The 15,913-nt window shown below is 36.7% G+C and overlaps 1 protein-coding gene across 7 annotated transcripts in view; it reads left to right on the top strand.

The window, feature by feature from the left end:
* The window catches only part of NIPBL (NIPBL cohesin loading factor), a 170,875-nt gene that overhangs the window by 83,336 nt on the left and 71,626 nt on the right, over positions 1 to 15,913 (top strand). For 5 of the 7 annotated variants that reach the window (XM_074856262.1, XM_074856260.1, XM_074856255.1 and 2 more), the window contains exon 9: positions 9,427 to 10,059. The exons of 1 other annotated variant lie outside the window; for it this stretch is intronic. In XM_074856262.1, coding sequence (XP_074712363.1) covers positions 9,427 to 10,059 — 633 coding nt within the window. Of the gene's footprint in view, positions 1 to 9,426; positions 10,060 to 14,488; positions 15,125 to 15,913 lie in introns of those variants that run through there. One more of the 7 variants, XM_074856261.1, reaches the window with a different exon arrangement.

Here is a 15,913-nt window from a genome sequence, read left to right as displayed (position 1 = left end):
ATACAGTTTCCTAAACATACATAAAATTCCTAGGCATTTCACAAATTAAATACACAATTACTACATTCCAGTTGATATTCTTCCAACAGCTGTTAATGTTTTGCCAAAACCACTTAAGAGGTTCCGCTTACCCTTCTCCTGCTTCTTATACAGTCATTAGCAGGTCCATCCTGGCTCCCAAAACTGGGATGCGGTGGTGACCTTAGATTCACTCGATCTACTCCCAAGATCGCTAGCAGCCGCTCTATCAGTCAGCGAATCCCCCTTTACCAACATACAGGGTACCCTCCTCCCATACGGGGACTATGCTGTACGCCAGACGTCTCTGCGCGATTTATCAGCAGCCCCAGCCAAGCGTACGACTTACTGGCTTCCCTCGTTAAACATACCGTTTGTCTGCAGCTGTAGATGGTCGTTGTTTGCCCCCGCAGTGTGTGACTGGGAGCGAAGTTCCTCCGAGAAAGGACTCAGGGCGCGCCTAGGATGTCCGCTCCTCAGTCTATCCTGCAGCCGAGCAAAGCATGTCCCGTCTGGGGTGCCAAAAATGACTTACGGAAACACGTCTCCACAACCTGTAAGGTTATAAAGTAGGTATGTTTATTCGGCGCTGAGGCGCACAGGGGATCGCTCCACCACAAACGTGCGCCCCTCTCGTGGCACCTTGTCTTGGCATTATGCTACAAAGCATCACATATTCATAATATGCCTATACATATGCATGACCTACCCTCGCTTCATATTATAATGAGCCTGAAAGTCTTTTTCATAATGTTCCACTCCAGTCTCCTCCTAGTTGCGTCTGCGCGGTGTGTCCTGGTGGTCGTGGGCTGGGGTCGCAGAGGTAAAGTATCTCCTCTTCCTCACTGTTGAACTTTTTACCTCTGTTCCTTGCGCAGTCTCTATAGCCTCCTGGACTCAGGCCGGACAATAGGGTTGGTTTTGACCAGTTTTTAGGGCTGTCTTCCTATTCCATCAGGAAGCGTTCCCTCACAGCTTCCATTAATCAAGGTTTCCATATTGTTCTGCTCTCTGGCCCATCAACTATGATCTATTATCCTATTTAATCTTAGTTATCTTTTAACTAATGGGCCTCTAGCCCCTAGGCTGATCTCCAGGTCTTCCATCTTTATCTCCAAGCTAAGTTATACCTTCATTTCTTGAGTGCCTAATTTCTATATCCTATTTTAATTTCCTAGCTCCTCATCTCAATATCATCACCACAGGTTGCAGGGGAGTCTCTGCTCTGGCACACCTCCCCACCCCCTTCTCCTTTCTTCCACTGACCTCGGTGTTTGCAAAGGTGTCTCCCTCACAACTCCCACTCCTCCCAGGTTCCTCTTCTTAAATACATTATCACAGAGGCACAGCCACCATTGCTAATTGGTTCAGGCTTGGCCAGAGACGGGTCGAACTTGAAGCCGGGGGAGCTTCGAGAAACTTCTCACAGGGTCCACTGCTGTAGCCCCCTCTACTGCTACCAAAACCCACCCTTGCTACACACACAAACCCAACACAGATGAACAAACAGCAGGTATCCGTGCTGAGCTTTTTGCTGCTATTCTCATTAGCCCTTGAAAGTTTGGTTGACAGGTCACAAACTTTGAGAAAGAAAATTAGCAAAATACTTAATTGTTTGGGAGGACAAAAAGAATGGCACTAGACATCATCAGTCCAGAGAGAGACCTTAGGAAGGATGTTACAATATCTAAACTTTCGTATATAACATAGAAACTTGAGGCAATTACTGAAGGTACAGGTACAGACTGCATTTCTGTATTTTTGACATGGAAGTAGTAGGCAATTCTGGAGACTTGGAGAATGTGATTGCAAAGTCTTGAATTACTTTAAGATTGAACATAACTGTCTGACGGAATCTGAATGAGGAAGAGGTTTTGTTTGCAACTCAGGCAAATATTTGAGAGATGGCAGAAGTTATATTTGTTATTTTGGTTGATTATTCACTTGGAGTAAAATTTCTGTGTTACAGAAATCTTTGCTTCACTTCTGTTCCGGTAAACGTACCAGAGCAGCTGAAGTTTTATCCAGAAGTTCTAGACTCGACTTCATATTTTCTTCTTTATGTACATTTTATATTTTTAGCTCTGCAAACAGAATAGTGGCTCTGATTTCATGCTATCATCTGTTACCACATCTATTTTCCTACAAAATTAATTTCTGTGAATTAATCTATGAAGAATTCACATGCTGATCTCATAAAATATTCTGTGGGTTGCATTGCCCAAGATCGATTACTCATCAAAATCCTTTATCCATTTATTCTACTTTCCCACTGCTCTGGAACCTCAGAAAAGATTATTTTTTTAAAGACAACTTCCAAAGATCTGTATAAAGGAAAGCCTTCCACAATGTTTTTAGTCTGTTGCTTTCCGAAGAGAACAGATCATATCATTTACAGTCTGGTTTCTGTGCAGTTTCCTAAACTACAGAAAACATCTGTAAGGACTAGCAACAATTCTTATGAAACTATGTAATTTTGCACTCTTTTCCAGAAGTAAGTTGTATTCCCTCCAGAAATTGTTAAAGGGTATTTGATTATTTTCTGAATAATTTGGAAGGATTACTTTATTTTCTTAGGGATTTACAGGACTTCTCCAGAGAGGTTCCTCTACATGTATAGTGGGTGGCAAGAAGAATTAGGAATCTTCTCAGATCTGTAGTACAGACTTCACTGCTGTCAAAGGTACTTGTTAAGAAAAATTATCATCTCACCCTTTCTCCTTCAAAAGAAAGGTGGAAGAAATTTATTCAAAATTTTTTTCTGACAGGGCCAAAATAAACATTCATTCTTGTTTGTTTCTTCAAGTCTTAATTTTTTGTGCAAGGATGCTTCAGAATAAAGCAGCTAGAACAGCCACAGCTGAGTTTTTCATGAGGCATTTGAAGCTCTGGAGAAAGTGGTGGAACTCTTACCTGAAAACTGTTGAAAGAGTACATGGAAAGTGAATACAATCTGTCCCTAAAAATACCACAAATGTATATTCTTCTTTATCTGTCTCACATGCTATCCCTTTAAGTTTGAATTTTAAATTGAGTTATGCTCTTTGAAAACAAATGTCAACATTGTTAATCAAAATAAGTAATAGTTTCTTTATATCTAGCATGAAACTTGGGAAGATTTCCAGAGGAAGTTCTGTGATTTTACAAAATACAGCAGGAAAAGACTTGGGGGATTCACATCTTACCCTCATGTTGGATGAGCTGTACCAGTATCACTCCCAATAACTTCCATCTATTTATTTTTCTTGAAATGTCAGTAATGGAGTTTGTTTACTCCATTACTTAATTATTTACTCATGCAACCTGTTCAGATTTTTAGTGGTAGAAAGCTTTTCTCCTGATCCTTAGCCTGAATCATTTTTGTTGCAGTTAGGCATGACACTTCTTGACTTCTTTCCAACGGGCAAGGAAAAACAATTCATGACCTTTTTTTATAGCAGTCATTTACATATCAAAAAACGTTATCATGTCTTGCACTAATCTATCTTCTGCAGACTGAACAGCAGGGATTCTTTCTATTATCTTTACATAAGTCATCATTTCTGAGCTTCTAATGGTCTTTGATGTTTTTATCTGAATTCTAATTGGTCGGCTTTTGTCTTGATGTTGTACTGTCCTAAGTTGTAGATACAACTCTTTAAAAACTTACAAGGATGAGTAGTGAGAAAAGTATCGTAGATGACTGTGTGATACTAATGTTGTCTATGAGAATATATATTTGCTCTTTGCTGATAACTTAGATTTGTGTTCCAAGTTGTTTTAAACATATTGCTGTCTTTCTGTAGAGCTTACCTGTTTTCCTCTCATGTTGTTAAAATTGCTCTTTCTCAGATGAATAAAAAGTTTGTGCTTTTTCTCAGTTAATTTCTTTTGTTTCAAAAGGCTGTTCAAATTAGTCAAGAAAATTATAATTTTTGGTTCTGTTTTTAAAAGCAGTCATCAGCCTCTCTCACAAAGACTTAACACCAAAAGCTGTTATGATGTTTAGATTAATAAAATACTCTCTAATTCTGTAACATGAGAAAATATTAATGACAATTTTTTTAAACTATTATTCTTAAGACAGTGCTCTGGAAAGCTGCACTTGTTCACCTATACTTCCTTCATCCATTTTTGCCAAGAACAATTGATAGTCTATGAACACAGTTTTGCAATAGGGTATACTGCAATTTTACAGTATGTTTGTGTAGATCATACTTCCTCAGCTTGTTAGTGAAATTGTTATGAGATGCTATATAGAAAGTCATGCTAAAGTCCAGTTATATCACTTAGTTCTCTTTAATCCATAAGACACGCTGTGTTATGAAATAAAATTATTCTGATTTGATGATACTTACTCTTAGCAAATTCACTTTGGAATACTACCTCTTTATCATTATCTCAATTCTTACAGAAAAATCATTCTTCTAGTATGTACTTAAATCATACAGACTATGTATAGCACTCTGAGCAGTCCTTTACCATCCTTTTGAAGTGAGTGTTTTACCCTTTTTGAGTCTGCTGGAGGCACAAATTCTCAAGATGATTATTAGCAATTCTGACATTGGTTTAACCAGAGTTCCAGGGTGAATTTATCTGATCCCATTTTCATGAAAACGTACCATTTATGTGAAAATGATAAATAGGATCATATTACATTTAAAGAAACGAGATGCTTCCATTTATACCTTGGAACTGCAGTCTCTTAAAATCATAGAGTCATAGGATCATAGATGGTTTGGGTTGGAAGGGACCTTAAAGTTCATCTAGATTCCAACCCTTGAGCAGGGACACCTTCCACTAGACCAGGTTGCTCAAAGCCCCATCCAGCCTGGCCTTGAACACTTCCAAGGAGGGGGCAGCCACAGCTTCTCTGGGCAACCTCTTCCAGTGCCTCACCACTCTCACAGTGAAGAATTTCTTCCTTAGATCTAATCTAAATCTACCTTCTTTCATTTTAAAGCCATTACTCCTCGTCCTATCCCTACGCTCCCTGATAAAGAGTCCCTCCCCATCTTTCCTGTAGCCCCTTTAAGTACTGGAAGGTCGCTATAAGGTCTCCCCAGAGCCTTCTGTTCTTCAGGCTGAACAAGCCCAACTCTCTCAGCCTGCCCTCATAGGTGCTTCAGCCCCCTCATCATCTTTGTGGCCCTCCTCTGGACTCACTCCAACAAGTCTTTTGGCAGTAGTATGTTCCTCAGGTTCTGTCATCACCAGGTTCTTAGCTTTTCCAACACACAAACATCAGTATTAATGCAATATATGTGTTCTGGTTCTTTTCTCCTTCTCCAACTTCTGCTTTTAGGAACTTAATTACAGTATAATTACTCAGATGTGAAGTCTAATAATCCACTTCTAGTACATATGCATTCTTTAAAGCCTGTGTTTCCAAAGGCTTTTCCAGTAAAAAGTCTGGAATGCTGTGTCCAGGTTCGTACAACAATTTGGTACCCACTTAAATAATGTACCTGGAGTCTCAAGGATCACTTTGCTATGGATTTAAAAAGGCATAACACTTGAATGTTCCTGAAGTTTCTCTCCAATGTGCTATGAACCAAGTATTAGACATCAGTCTTCATTTGTTGACTAGTAGTTTTTTCCAACTTTCATGCATAGGGAATGGTACTTCTGGCAAAAGAGGATGTAGGATGGGTGACAGACTTTCCATCAACATCTGGGCAACTTTTACCTGCAAGGGAGTTGAAGGAATATGAAGATACTGTTTTGAGTGACCTTTTGGAAGTTGTTACGCAAGTGAAAAGCTAATAATTCTTTAAAATTCTGTAAAATATGTGAATCCTAAGTTCCTGGTAACCTTAATAGTTGTTTTTTAGCCATGAGGATCAGGACAAAGAGTGTGATCAGTGATGTGACTGGTGCATCAGCTTTGAAAGGCAAGTGATCTTTTCTCTATAGAGGTTTAGAGATGATCAGAGAAAGTATCATGAATGCTTAAATAAGATGCAAGTACTGTGATGTGGTTAGAAAGTGTGCAGATAAAAACAATAAGATGGAGATGTCAGTGATGTGTGCTGTCTCCTGGACAGAAGCTTATTTGTTTGCTACCCAAGTTCCTGATGCACAATGAGCAAGTGAAGTCATTTCAGGAGTAAACAAACAAGAAGTGGTTTTGAAACTACATCTTTAAGAAGGCAAAGTCACTGTCAATGCAGTGCATTTTGTAGTTGCTTGCATTATGAAGGATTTGGTGAGAAATCAGTCAAGAGTCACAGAAACAAATTGCTATAGCAGTTGCTAAAACTTCTTCCATACTCAGTGCCATCTACCACTAGGAATCAGTAGGAAAACTAATGAATATAGAGAACCAGTCCCAGGAGTATTGTGGGTGGTCAGGATGACTGTTACTGAAAGACTTTGGAAGTATTGTTGATGCATGTATTTGTTCTCTGCAGAGGCCTTATTTCCTATTAATGTTACCTGCTTCTCAGCTACATTTGGTGTTATTTGCTTGGCCATCAGTATTTATTGTTCAATAATGATATAATGGCCTTCCCAAACCAGTTGAGAATCTCTTTTATCTCACAAGTTTTACATATTCCTGCCATATAAAAAGAGATTGCACAAAGTTCTTTTACTGATACCATGGAAGATCCACTACTGCACAGCCCTAGATTTAGACTGAAAAGCTTCCTATGTATTTCTCTGTTCTAAAAGACTATTCTGAAATTCAGTTCATTCCCGAAGATCATTTCTGAAAATCATTTTGTGATTTACTACATTGACAGCATTTTGTAGAACAAACCTTTTCAACCTTGGAATCTCAACTGGTTCAGCAAACAGATCATAACTGTCTGTGTATTCTTTCCACAAAAACATTTCTTCTGTTATCAACAAGTTATAAGAGCATTGTTCGCAGACATATAATGGCTCAAGCCTTCTTCCATAGGAAATGTTGAAGACTGACTTCAACAGTAGTAGGCACAACTCTCTGTATAATGGGTGATGTTTTGTCTGAAGTTGTAAACATTTAACAGAATGTGGTACTTGTTCAATATGAAATACCTGTTCAAAACTGCTGATATCTGTGGTAGAGTGAAACTGTTCAGAATGCTTCATCTTTTTCAATTTCTTTTCACTTCAATACATAGGTGTTGTAGCTTCTGAGCCTCCTTGTTGCCGGAGGCTTAACCATAATTAGACATCTCAGAAATACGTGAAGTTACTTCCAGAACATGTACTCTTAAAATGCAGTTTATAGGCCTTACTATCAACACGTTTCAGGAGCTTCCTTCAAGAGGAAGATCGTTTCAAATACCTATTCGTAGTGCTGCCTAGATGAGGGAAAACTTTACTTTTGTTTCTTCATTTACTGGATTCTAAGTATGTTCAATGGAATGCACTGAAATCCTTCTGACCTCCTCCAGTCTACCCAAAGATAAAAAGAACCACCTTATCTGTTGCTGCAGTGTTATTTTGCAGCATGACAAATACCATATTAATACCAAATCAGAACAATCTTGTCATATTTACTTAAAAGTTTAAGACAAGGGAGAATCAAATCTGTGTCCTCTATTTGAAAGTGTAACTGTGAAAAAAAGTAAATGTTCCATTATTGCAACTTCAGAAGTATTAATTTAAGAGATAATTCAAGACTAAGATGTCAGTAAGATCTCTTTGAAAAGTTTTGAGCTGCCTCTAATATTTGTAGAAAGAAAAACACAGCTTGTATTTCCTGAGTGGTAGTCATTACCATAAAAGAAATTGGTAGCTAATGATTTCTGCTATACATAACACTAAGACAATCTTGTAAATTGTCTTAGAGACAGTAACTGGGCAGGGGGGTGGAGGGCATCACAAGAGTAGGAATCTCTGGTGAAAAGCAAGTGAGAGATCTTCGTAGGATGTAGCCAGGACTTCAGTACCAGTGGTTGAGTGTGGTATCTAGTTTGAGGAGGGGAGGTGGAGTAGTGGAAAGACCTTGAGAATCAGGATGAGTCAAAACAGGGCTTCCCAATGTTGTGAATGTTATTGGCAGAATATGGAGTTGTTGTTGATGGTCAAGAAGGGGTGAGATAAATCCATTTTGTACCCTGCTCTCTACGTACAGAAGTTAAGAGGACTTCTCACAGAATGTACTAGGGAGAGACAGTAAGTATAGCAGTCTGTGCAAAGAAGTCATCAGTAAAAGCACACCTTTCAGTGCATTTAAGTTTTGCTAGAGGTATCCGTTCTTTTTTTTTCATGTACAGGTCAGTACATTGCTTAATGATTCTTAATATTTCTTAAAACATCTGGTAGAAATTTAAGCTGTTGAATAAATCTGCTTTCTTTTTGATGGTGTTTCTTGAATGAAGCACGTGGGGACCTGTATTCCGATTAGTTTTTTATTGTTATTAGAAGTACTGACATATGATGACCTGAACCAGAATAACTATTAATAATCTCAGTCACTGCTTTCTGAAGATCAGTATTCCCCAATGGATGAATAGAATCTGATAAATGTTTGCTTTAACAAGAGGAAGCTGGCCCTATTGGTCCAGCCAATAGGCTTCCCCCCCCTCCACCCTGTATTCCTTTTTAAGCCAAAAATTATAGCTCAAAATTATAATTGGGACAGGTTGAAAAGCTTCTCTATTTTTCAAAGCTTTTTTCCTGGGCTGACAATTATGGGGAGCTGGTTTAATTTGAGAAACAAAAAATTAAAATTTGATTAATTGGAGAATGTTTTTAATTAAAAATATCCTCTTTTAAAAATTCCGCAGGATACACTCATAGCCTGGAAGGAGTGCATATAGAAATAAAAAATCATATGTTTAAAAACAAGGGCGGGGGGGGGTGGTGTAAATAAGACAGGGAATGGTAGAAAAATGCCTTAAGACGATTAGTGTTTTCTAGATAGTAATGAGTGGGGGAGATTAGAATACCTAAAATAAAATTTAAAAAAAAAAAAAAAAAGTTGAAAATGAACTGTCAGAATCAAAGTTAAGGAGGTTGTGTATGTTTTGATTATATTTTATTTTTAATTAAAAATGTGTGGCTGAAATGGCTAGTGCCTATGCACTGATCATTAAGTCTTCATCACTGGACCTTATTAAGAATCTTTTTGATCTTTCCTTTTTCTGTAGTCAGCTTGCTTTCATTGACCATTTTCTAATAGTTGATATTCTGAACCTGCAGGTACTATTTTTATTTATTCTTTTTTGGTGGTGGTTTTTTTGTTCCATCTTCTCTGAAATGATCCCTTTTTTACCTGCAGTGGACTGCTAAAATTTCAAGGAAATAGACTGCAACTATCTGGATTATATCTTGATCTAGGAATGATGTGCTTCCTACCAATCTTATTTAGACCTTTTGTGAACACAAATATATGTAGAAATACACGTTAAAATTATGTAGGTTATATTTAGTGTGTTTTTATATAAACATGAAACAACATAACTGTTCAGTTTTTCTGAATTATTATTCTAGGATCAAGACAACCTTTAATCCAACAATCTCAGCCTCCACCTTATTCATCACCTAGAGATGTTCCCCCAGACATATTGTTAGATTCTCCAGAAAGAAAGCAAAAGAAACAAAAGAAAATGAAGTTAGGCAAGGATGAAAAAGACCAGACTGAAAAAGCTGCAATGTATGATATCATTAGTTCTCCTTCCAAGGACTCCACTAAGCTTACATTAAGACTCTCTCGTGTAAGATCTTCGGATATGGACCAGCAGGATGATATGCTTTCTGGTTTGGAAAACAGCAGTGTGTCAGAGGGTGATATTCCTTTTAATGTGCAGTACCCAGGACAGACTTCTAAAACACCCGTTACTCCACAGGATGTTAACCGCCCACTAAACGCTGCTCAGTGTTTGCCCCAGCATGAACAGACAGCTTTCCTTCAGGCACAACAAGTGCCTGTTTTACAACAGAACACTTCAGTTGCTGCAAAACAACCTCAAACTCCTGTGGTACAGACACAGCAACAGGTTTCGCAACAAGGAACTATAACGTCATATGATGAAGTAGAATTGGATGCATTGGCTGAAATTGAGCGGATAGAACGTGAATCAGCTATTGAAAGGGAGCGATTTTCAAAAGAAGTGCAAGATAAAGGTAAAAGGATTGTGTGTGTGTATACACTATATATATTATATAAATATATATATATGCATATAAACCCCATATATATATATATATATTAAAAAAAACCCTTCCTGTCATTGTCACATAGTTCAATTCTGTTTACTCAGTGTAGGTTCTTCTGCGACATTCATCTCCATTCCCCCCCAACAATGAACTGTAATCTATCATATATGCATTTTTTTAATATCTGGTATTCTGTATTTGGGGTCTTAACGGATGGAAAGTGAAGTTCTTATTTTTCAAAATTCTTTTTAAGCTACTCTTATTTTGAACCATGAGATGGAATGAAGTACAATTGATGTTGTTTATAGTTTCTAAAATCCTGGCAGTACCATAAGTTAAAATTTGTAGTAAGTTTTGGTAGTTGAATTATTAATTAACTACCCATGTTGCCTAATTTAAGAAAATACAGGAAAACTCTTTTATTCCATTTCTATTCATATCCTCATGTGAACCTAATGTGAAGGAGGTGTTAGATGAAAATCACATCTGTTTTTTTAAAGGCAGTGTAAATATTGCATAATATATACTACTATGTTGTCTCCAATGTTTATTCAACTGGATATTCGTTATTATGTTGGCATTACAAGCTTTAAAGAACTGCCATATATCTATATGGTCTCTAGCACAGGACCAGATGAACCTCTGAAACGTTTTCGCTTCAGTGTCTGTACTGGTCGTCTTAACTGGTTTCATTGATTCTATCCTCTCTGGGGTTTTTTGTTTTGTTTTTTTTCTGTTGTTAACTGGTTTGAAGGTCTTAGACTTCAGAAATCTTGAAAGTAGATACAAAGCCAACATGTAAATCTTGAAGATGAGATGTATTTTACAAATTAGATAGTGATAGGTTAACATAAGTATTCTTCAGAAGCTTCCTCTGCACTAAAATCTTTTATAGTATAAAAGATTAAAACTATCTTTTATAGTATAATGCTAATTTATTAGAGACTCCCAAGAAAAATCTTGCAAAGTGGAAAAGGGCACAAATTCCGATTTTGGAAGTTCGTAGGTGAAAATGGTCAATTATAGACATACTTGCATGGATGCAACTGATTTTACATTCAGTTTGAGTCTTTAACCAGAGCACAAATTTCTTCCCTATTCAAAGATTTTTTTTCTGTTTTAAAGATGCCAGGATGGAGGGGTGGGGGGGAAGACAGATTTTGTGTGTGTGTTTGTAAATGTGGTTGTTGCAATTAAGGGATTAACTCCTTAGCTATTTCTTATTTGATAACCAAATCAAGTCTTTTCAGGAAACGTTGTTTGTGAACATATAGAGAAAATGCGTGCTCACCTCAAAAGAGATGTCTACTGTCTTGAATTTTAATGAAATGAAATGGGGAACTTGTTATTTTTCTTAAATCTCTTCTACTAATTTTAAATTTATGGATGAAGAGCTTGTGGTTTGTCTCCTAATACTTCAGAAGCTACTTCTATACCCACACAATTCAAGTAGAATCTCCAGCACCTCTTAGCTGAGAAGCATCTGGAAAAATGCACTTATTTTTGATGGTGCCTTCAAACACTTAGAGCACGACTAAAACACACTTTCTCTTTTGTTCTGGCTTTCAGGAAATGTTGAGCATTAAAGTTTTTTTTGGTATAATTACATAGCCACAGACAGGCTCTGATTTGTTTCTTTTGGGGAAAGGAGTGATTTTTATAGAATGTGGTCTCAGCCCTTCACCTCTGTTCCATAACCATCTTCCCAAATAAGGGTTCCAACCTTATGGTTTTCTTCTACCTGTGTCCACTAGCAGATCTCAGTTCTTCCTGAATTCCTGCAATTGTTATTGCAAGAGTTGCTGCCTTATACTGGGACAAATGTTCACCATTTATTCACTGGTGGTAAGTTGCCCCTATGCTAGACAGGGCTTTTTTCACTTTGGCTGCTGAGGTTTCAGCCATGAATGAATAGTATTGAGTAGAAGGATTTTTAGCAGTCTTGGGACAGATTTCCTGAAAAACTGTTACCTTGAAGAAATATCGTTCTTATTTTTTGGTAATGCTTTTGCTGTTGCTTGTAAGTTTGTACTGTGTCTACGAGTTGAACACTCTAGGATTGTTCTAGTTATAGCTGCTTGGTTTGGTATGACTGCAGGAGGAAGCTTCCTCTGTTGTTCCTGTGGGATTACATCTGTTAGAAATATATCCAATAACTCCTAAATATGTCATTCATTTTTGCATTGTAACACATACTTGGTCTAATTAGAATGGGAATGTGTAGTGCTAGCTGATGCTTGACACAATAGCAAGCGTTCCTCTAGAGAACTTACTCAAGATGCTAGCATATGCTAAAATCTGCATGAAAGCATCTTTGCTGCTTTTGTAATTGTATGGTAATACATACTACAGTAACACTATGCTTTTTGTGTAGGCATATGTTGTCGTCTTCCATAAATTACTTTGAGTAGAATTGTACTCGCAATTCTGACAGAAGATTAGTGGTCTCTTCTGCCCTTTTTTAAGACATGAAATCTCTATAGTACTATGCTTTGTCAAAAGTTTTCAGATGCTTTCTTTTTAACAGTAAGGTTTTAGTTGGATATGATGTGTTCTTTCTGAGGCTTGGAACCAGTAGTGTGGTGAAACTGTTTATTCCAGAGATTGAGGGCGGGTGGTGGGCAAGTCTTGTTAAAAATGATACAACTGCTACTCTTGCCTAAGGTAATGCTAAGGTCTTTTTTTTTTAATGCTGAGGTCCTTTTATAATGTTTGGTAGAGGTGGGGAATGGGGATTGGAGCCCTTTGGTAATGATAGTACTTTCTGTAATAAATTGTAAATTTTAAGAAAACTGTTAAAATATTCAGCTTCCACCAAAGTCCTTCAAAGTGGGAGGCAGTCTCTGTTTCAGATGTGGAAATAACACAGGGTTTTGCAGAATTGCCTTTTCTGAAAAGCAGTGTATCTTTCTGAAACCTGATTGTCATGCTTTTGCTTTCTGAAAAAGGAATTCTTAGTGCAAAAATCACTAATGCACAATCTGGCAAATTTGACCTAGTGTATATCAGATACGCATAAGGAGTGATTTTATAATATAGACCTTTTGCCTCATGTCTGAGTGCTTTTCAGAGCTCTGTTTTTATAATTCTATCGGGTTTGGTCTATTTGGATCTTGGATTAAGTGGATTATATAATCGTTTCATCATGATAGGTGTGAAGTTTGAAAAACTTGATTTCATCCTTGTCCTCTGTGTGGAAGGACAAGAGTCCATCTCCTCTTCCTACTTTTTCCCAAGGAAGTCTTTCTGTATTGATTAATTTTGCAAGTAATTTGTCTGTATTTGTTAATGAAAGGAATAGTTAGAGATTTTGGAGATCAAGAGACTTGGCACCAAAAGTTACATTCTAATACATCTGTCATGTTTAATAGCCTCAGAACAAATAAGTCGTCCATGGATCATGACATACCTCAGGACTTCAGTTCCCATTGCCCCCCTCACAATGGTCTCTATACCCTCATGAGATACAAGTTGTCAATCAATACTACATCATCTCTTTGAAAGGATGTGTAGTATTACAGATAGATCCAGCTATTATTTATCAAGATTTAGATTATCTGAGTTGGAAAAAAAGTGATTTGGAAGGGCTAATACAGAATGGGATTATCTTTTTCCACAACAATTGCCAAGTGAACCGTCCTCTGCTTAGGTGCATTGTGATATTTTGATGATAGAATTTATTTAGAAAGGTAATGAACCTTCATGCACACTTTCTTCTAATCACCATCAGTAGTCACATTTTCTGTACTACTTGTGCTGTTGAATACTTTTGAAACAAGTAGAGGTCCGTATTCTGAACCTATTTTGTTCACTTAACTGTAGTTGTGCTTGTTCACTTAACTGGAGTTGTGCTTTGTTCATATTCTGAAGTTGACTACTCCAAGAAAGTACAGGAAATCCTGCTGAGTTTTAGAAAATTATGTCCCAGGTGTTTCTGTTCTTCTCAGGAATCTTTTTTTTCCTTGGTTGGGGGTGGGGGATGTTGAGGGAGAAATTTCATTTTGGTAACCTCATTTCTTTGCATTAATTCATGCTTTGCCACTGTTCAGATACACGTGGACTATTTTTGTGAATAGTCAAGTAGTTCAAAGCTCATCAGTCACTTTTGGTTTAAACTTTTCCTAGAACAATACATTAAGGATTTAGACCTGCTACTGAATTAATTTTCAGGTTCGAGGTTTATACTTCAAGATCTTTCATGCTTTTCTAAAAACCCCAAATACCGTGACTTAAAAAAAGTTAAGATATTAAATATTAAGACATTAAATATTATATTAATATAGTAAGATATTAAATATTAAGATATTAAATATTATTATATTACTATATTAAGATATCAAATATTAAGATATTAAATATTATTATATTAAAAGGAATTCTGAGCCTTCTAGGAAGGGGAAAGGGAAGATAACCTTGAAAATTACTTGAAAAAGCAGAAAGTAGTCCATCTTTTACAGATAACTCTTTTTCAAATTGCTTTATTTTTTTGTTTTATTCAGTTTTGCTAAATTTTAATTTGAGCTCTTCCATACATAGTATTGTGTGTTCGATGTTAGATTTTAGGCTACTTCAAAGACACTTTTATATAATGCAGCTGTCCTAACAGATTAAGGTTACTTGTAAAACTTTTTTACTTGTAAAAGGCACTGTTCTCTGGAGCTTGTGGGAAGAGTAATGAAATCATTAATCACTAACCATTTCGTTAGGAGGCTAATATTTTTTTTAAAACTTAAAAGCATTAGAAGCATTTTTTAAATGAGACAAACCTACTCGTATCTGTGTTTTTTTCCCTATATATTTTACCTCTGAGGATCCATTTTACCCAATTTTTTGAATCTTACTGTGGATTCTTTGAATTAGGAAGAAGTGAAGCTGTAATAACCTTATTTCCAATAATTGGATCAGTTAGGGGGCATTTGGATGCCTGCTGTGGGCCCTTCTTTTTTAGTTCGTTCCAAGCCCATAGCAGCAGAGACACACATCCCAAGAGTGTGAATCTGCCGGAGCAAAACTCTCAAAACTACAGCTATAGGTAAGTAACCTTTTTCTCTTACCTTTTAAGTTCTTTATCCAGCTCCTCTCCCTTTCTCCCCATTACCCATCTCCCCCCAAGAAGTTCCCCAAAGAGGAAGCTAATAGAAGAATACTATTAAGAATGGTTTGTTTACATCTAATTTTATGTAGCCAATTAATGAAATGACAGAATGTGTAATTATAACCGGTATATTAGCATTCATTTCTAAAAATATGTTATAGGGGGTTTATTTCCTTAAAACTGAAGCTACAGGTGTAGTCATTTTCATAGTAACCTTGCAGAAGTTTACAGTCGCTAATACCAGAAGATGAAGTGAGACAGTGTGAAATATAAATGATTGTGTGTCTATGTAGTAGGGCAATGTAAGAATTAGGTATCATGTATTTTGTGTATACAAGCTTTCATTAGGTCTGCATTTTTAGTGTGATGTAATGGATGAAACTGGCACCTCATATAGCTTTCCCAAGAAAAAGCAGCTTTGCAACTTTCAGTTCCTATAGAGCAGAGATTTTTTGTGTGTGTGTGTATGTTTAGGTGTGTTTTAAGGAAATAAGGGGAAAAAATGCTGCAATGTTTCCATCTATCAAGGAAAAATTTCTTTTTTATATTTTTTTATAAAGAATGAAATACTGATTGAATAAAAAACATGTTTTAAAAAAATAGAGGCATATTTTTTTAATGGCATTTACTTTATTTTGGTGCTTTTGTGTAACATGAAATCACATTCCCCTGTTTATCCCAGGTTGTGCTTTACATAGGGTAGCAGAGAAACAATAACTAAAACCT

The sequence above is a fragment of the Strix uralensis genome, chromosome Z, assembly GCF_047716275.1.
Source record: "Strix uralensis isolate ZFMK-TIS-50842 chromosome Z, bStrUra1, whole genome shotgun sequence".
Lineage (NCBI taxonomy): Eukaryota > Metazoa > Chordata > Aves > Strigiformes > Strigidae > Strix > Strix uralensis.
Note: the sequence above shows the minus strand (reverse complement) of the source record. Positions and strands in the feature narration are given on the sequence as shown.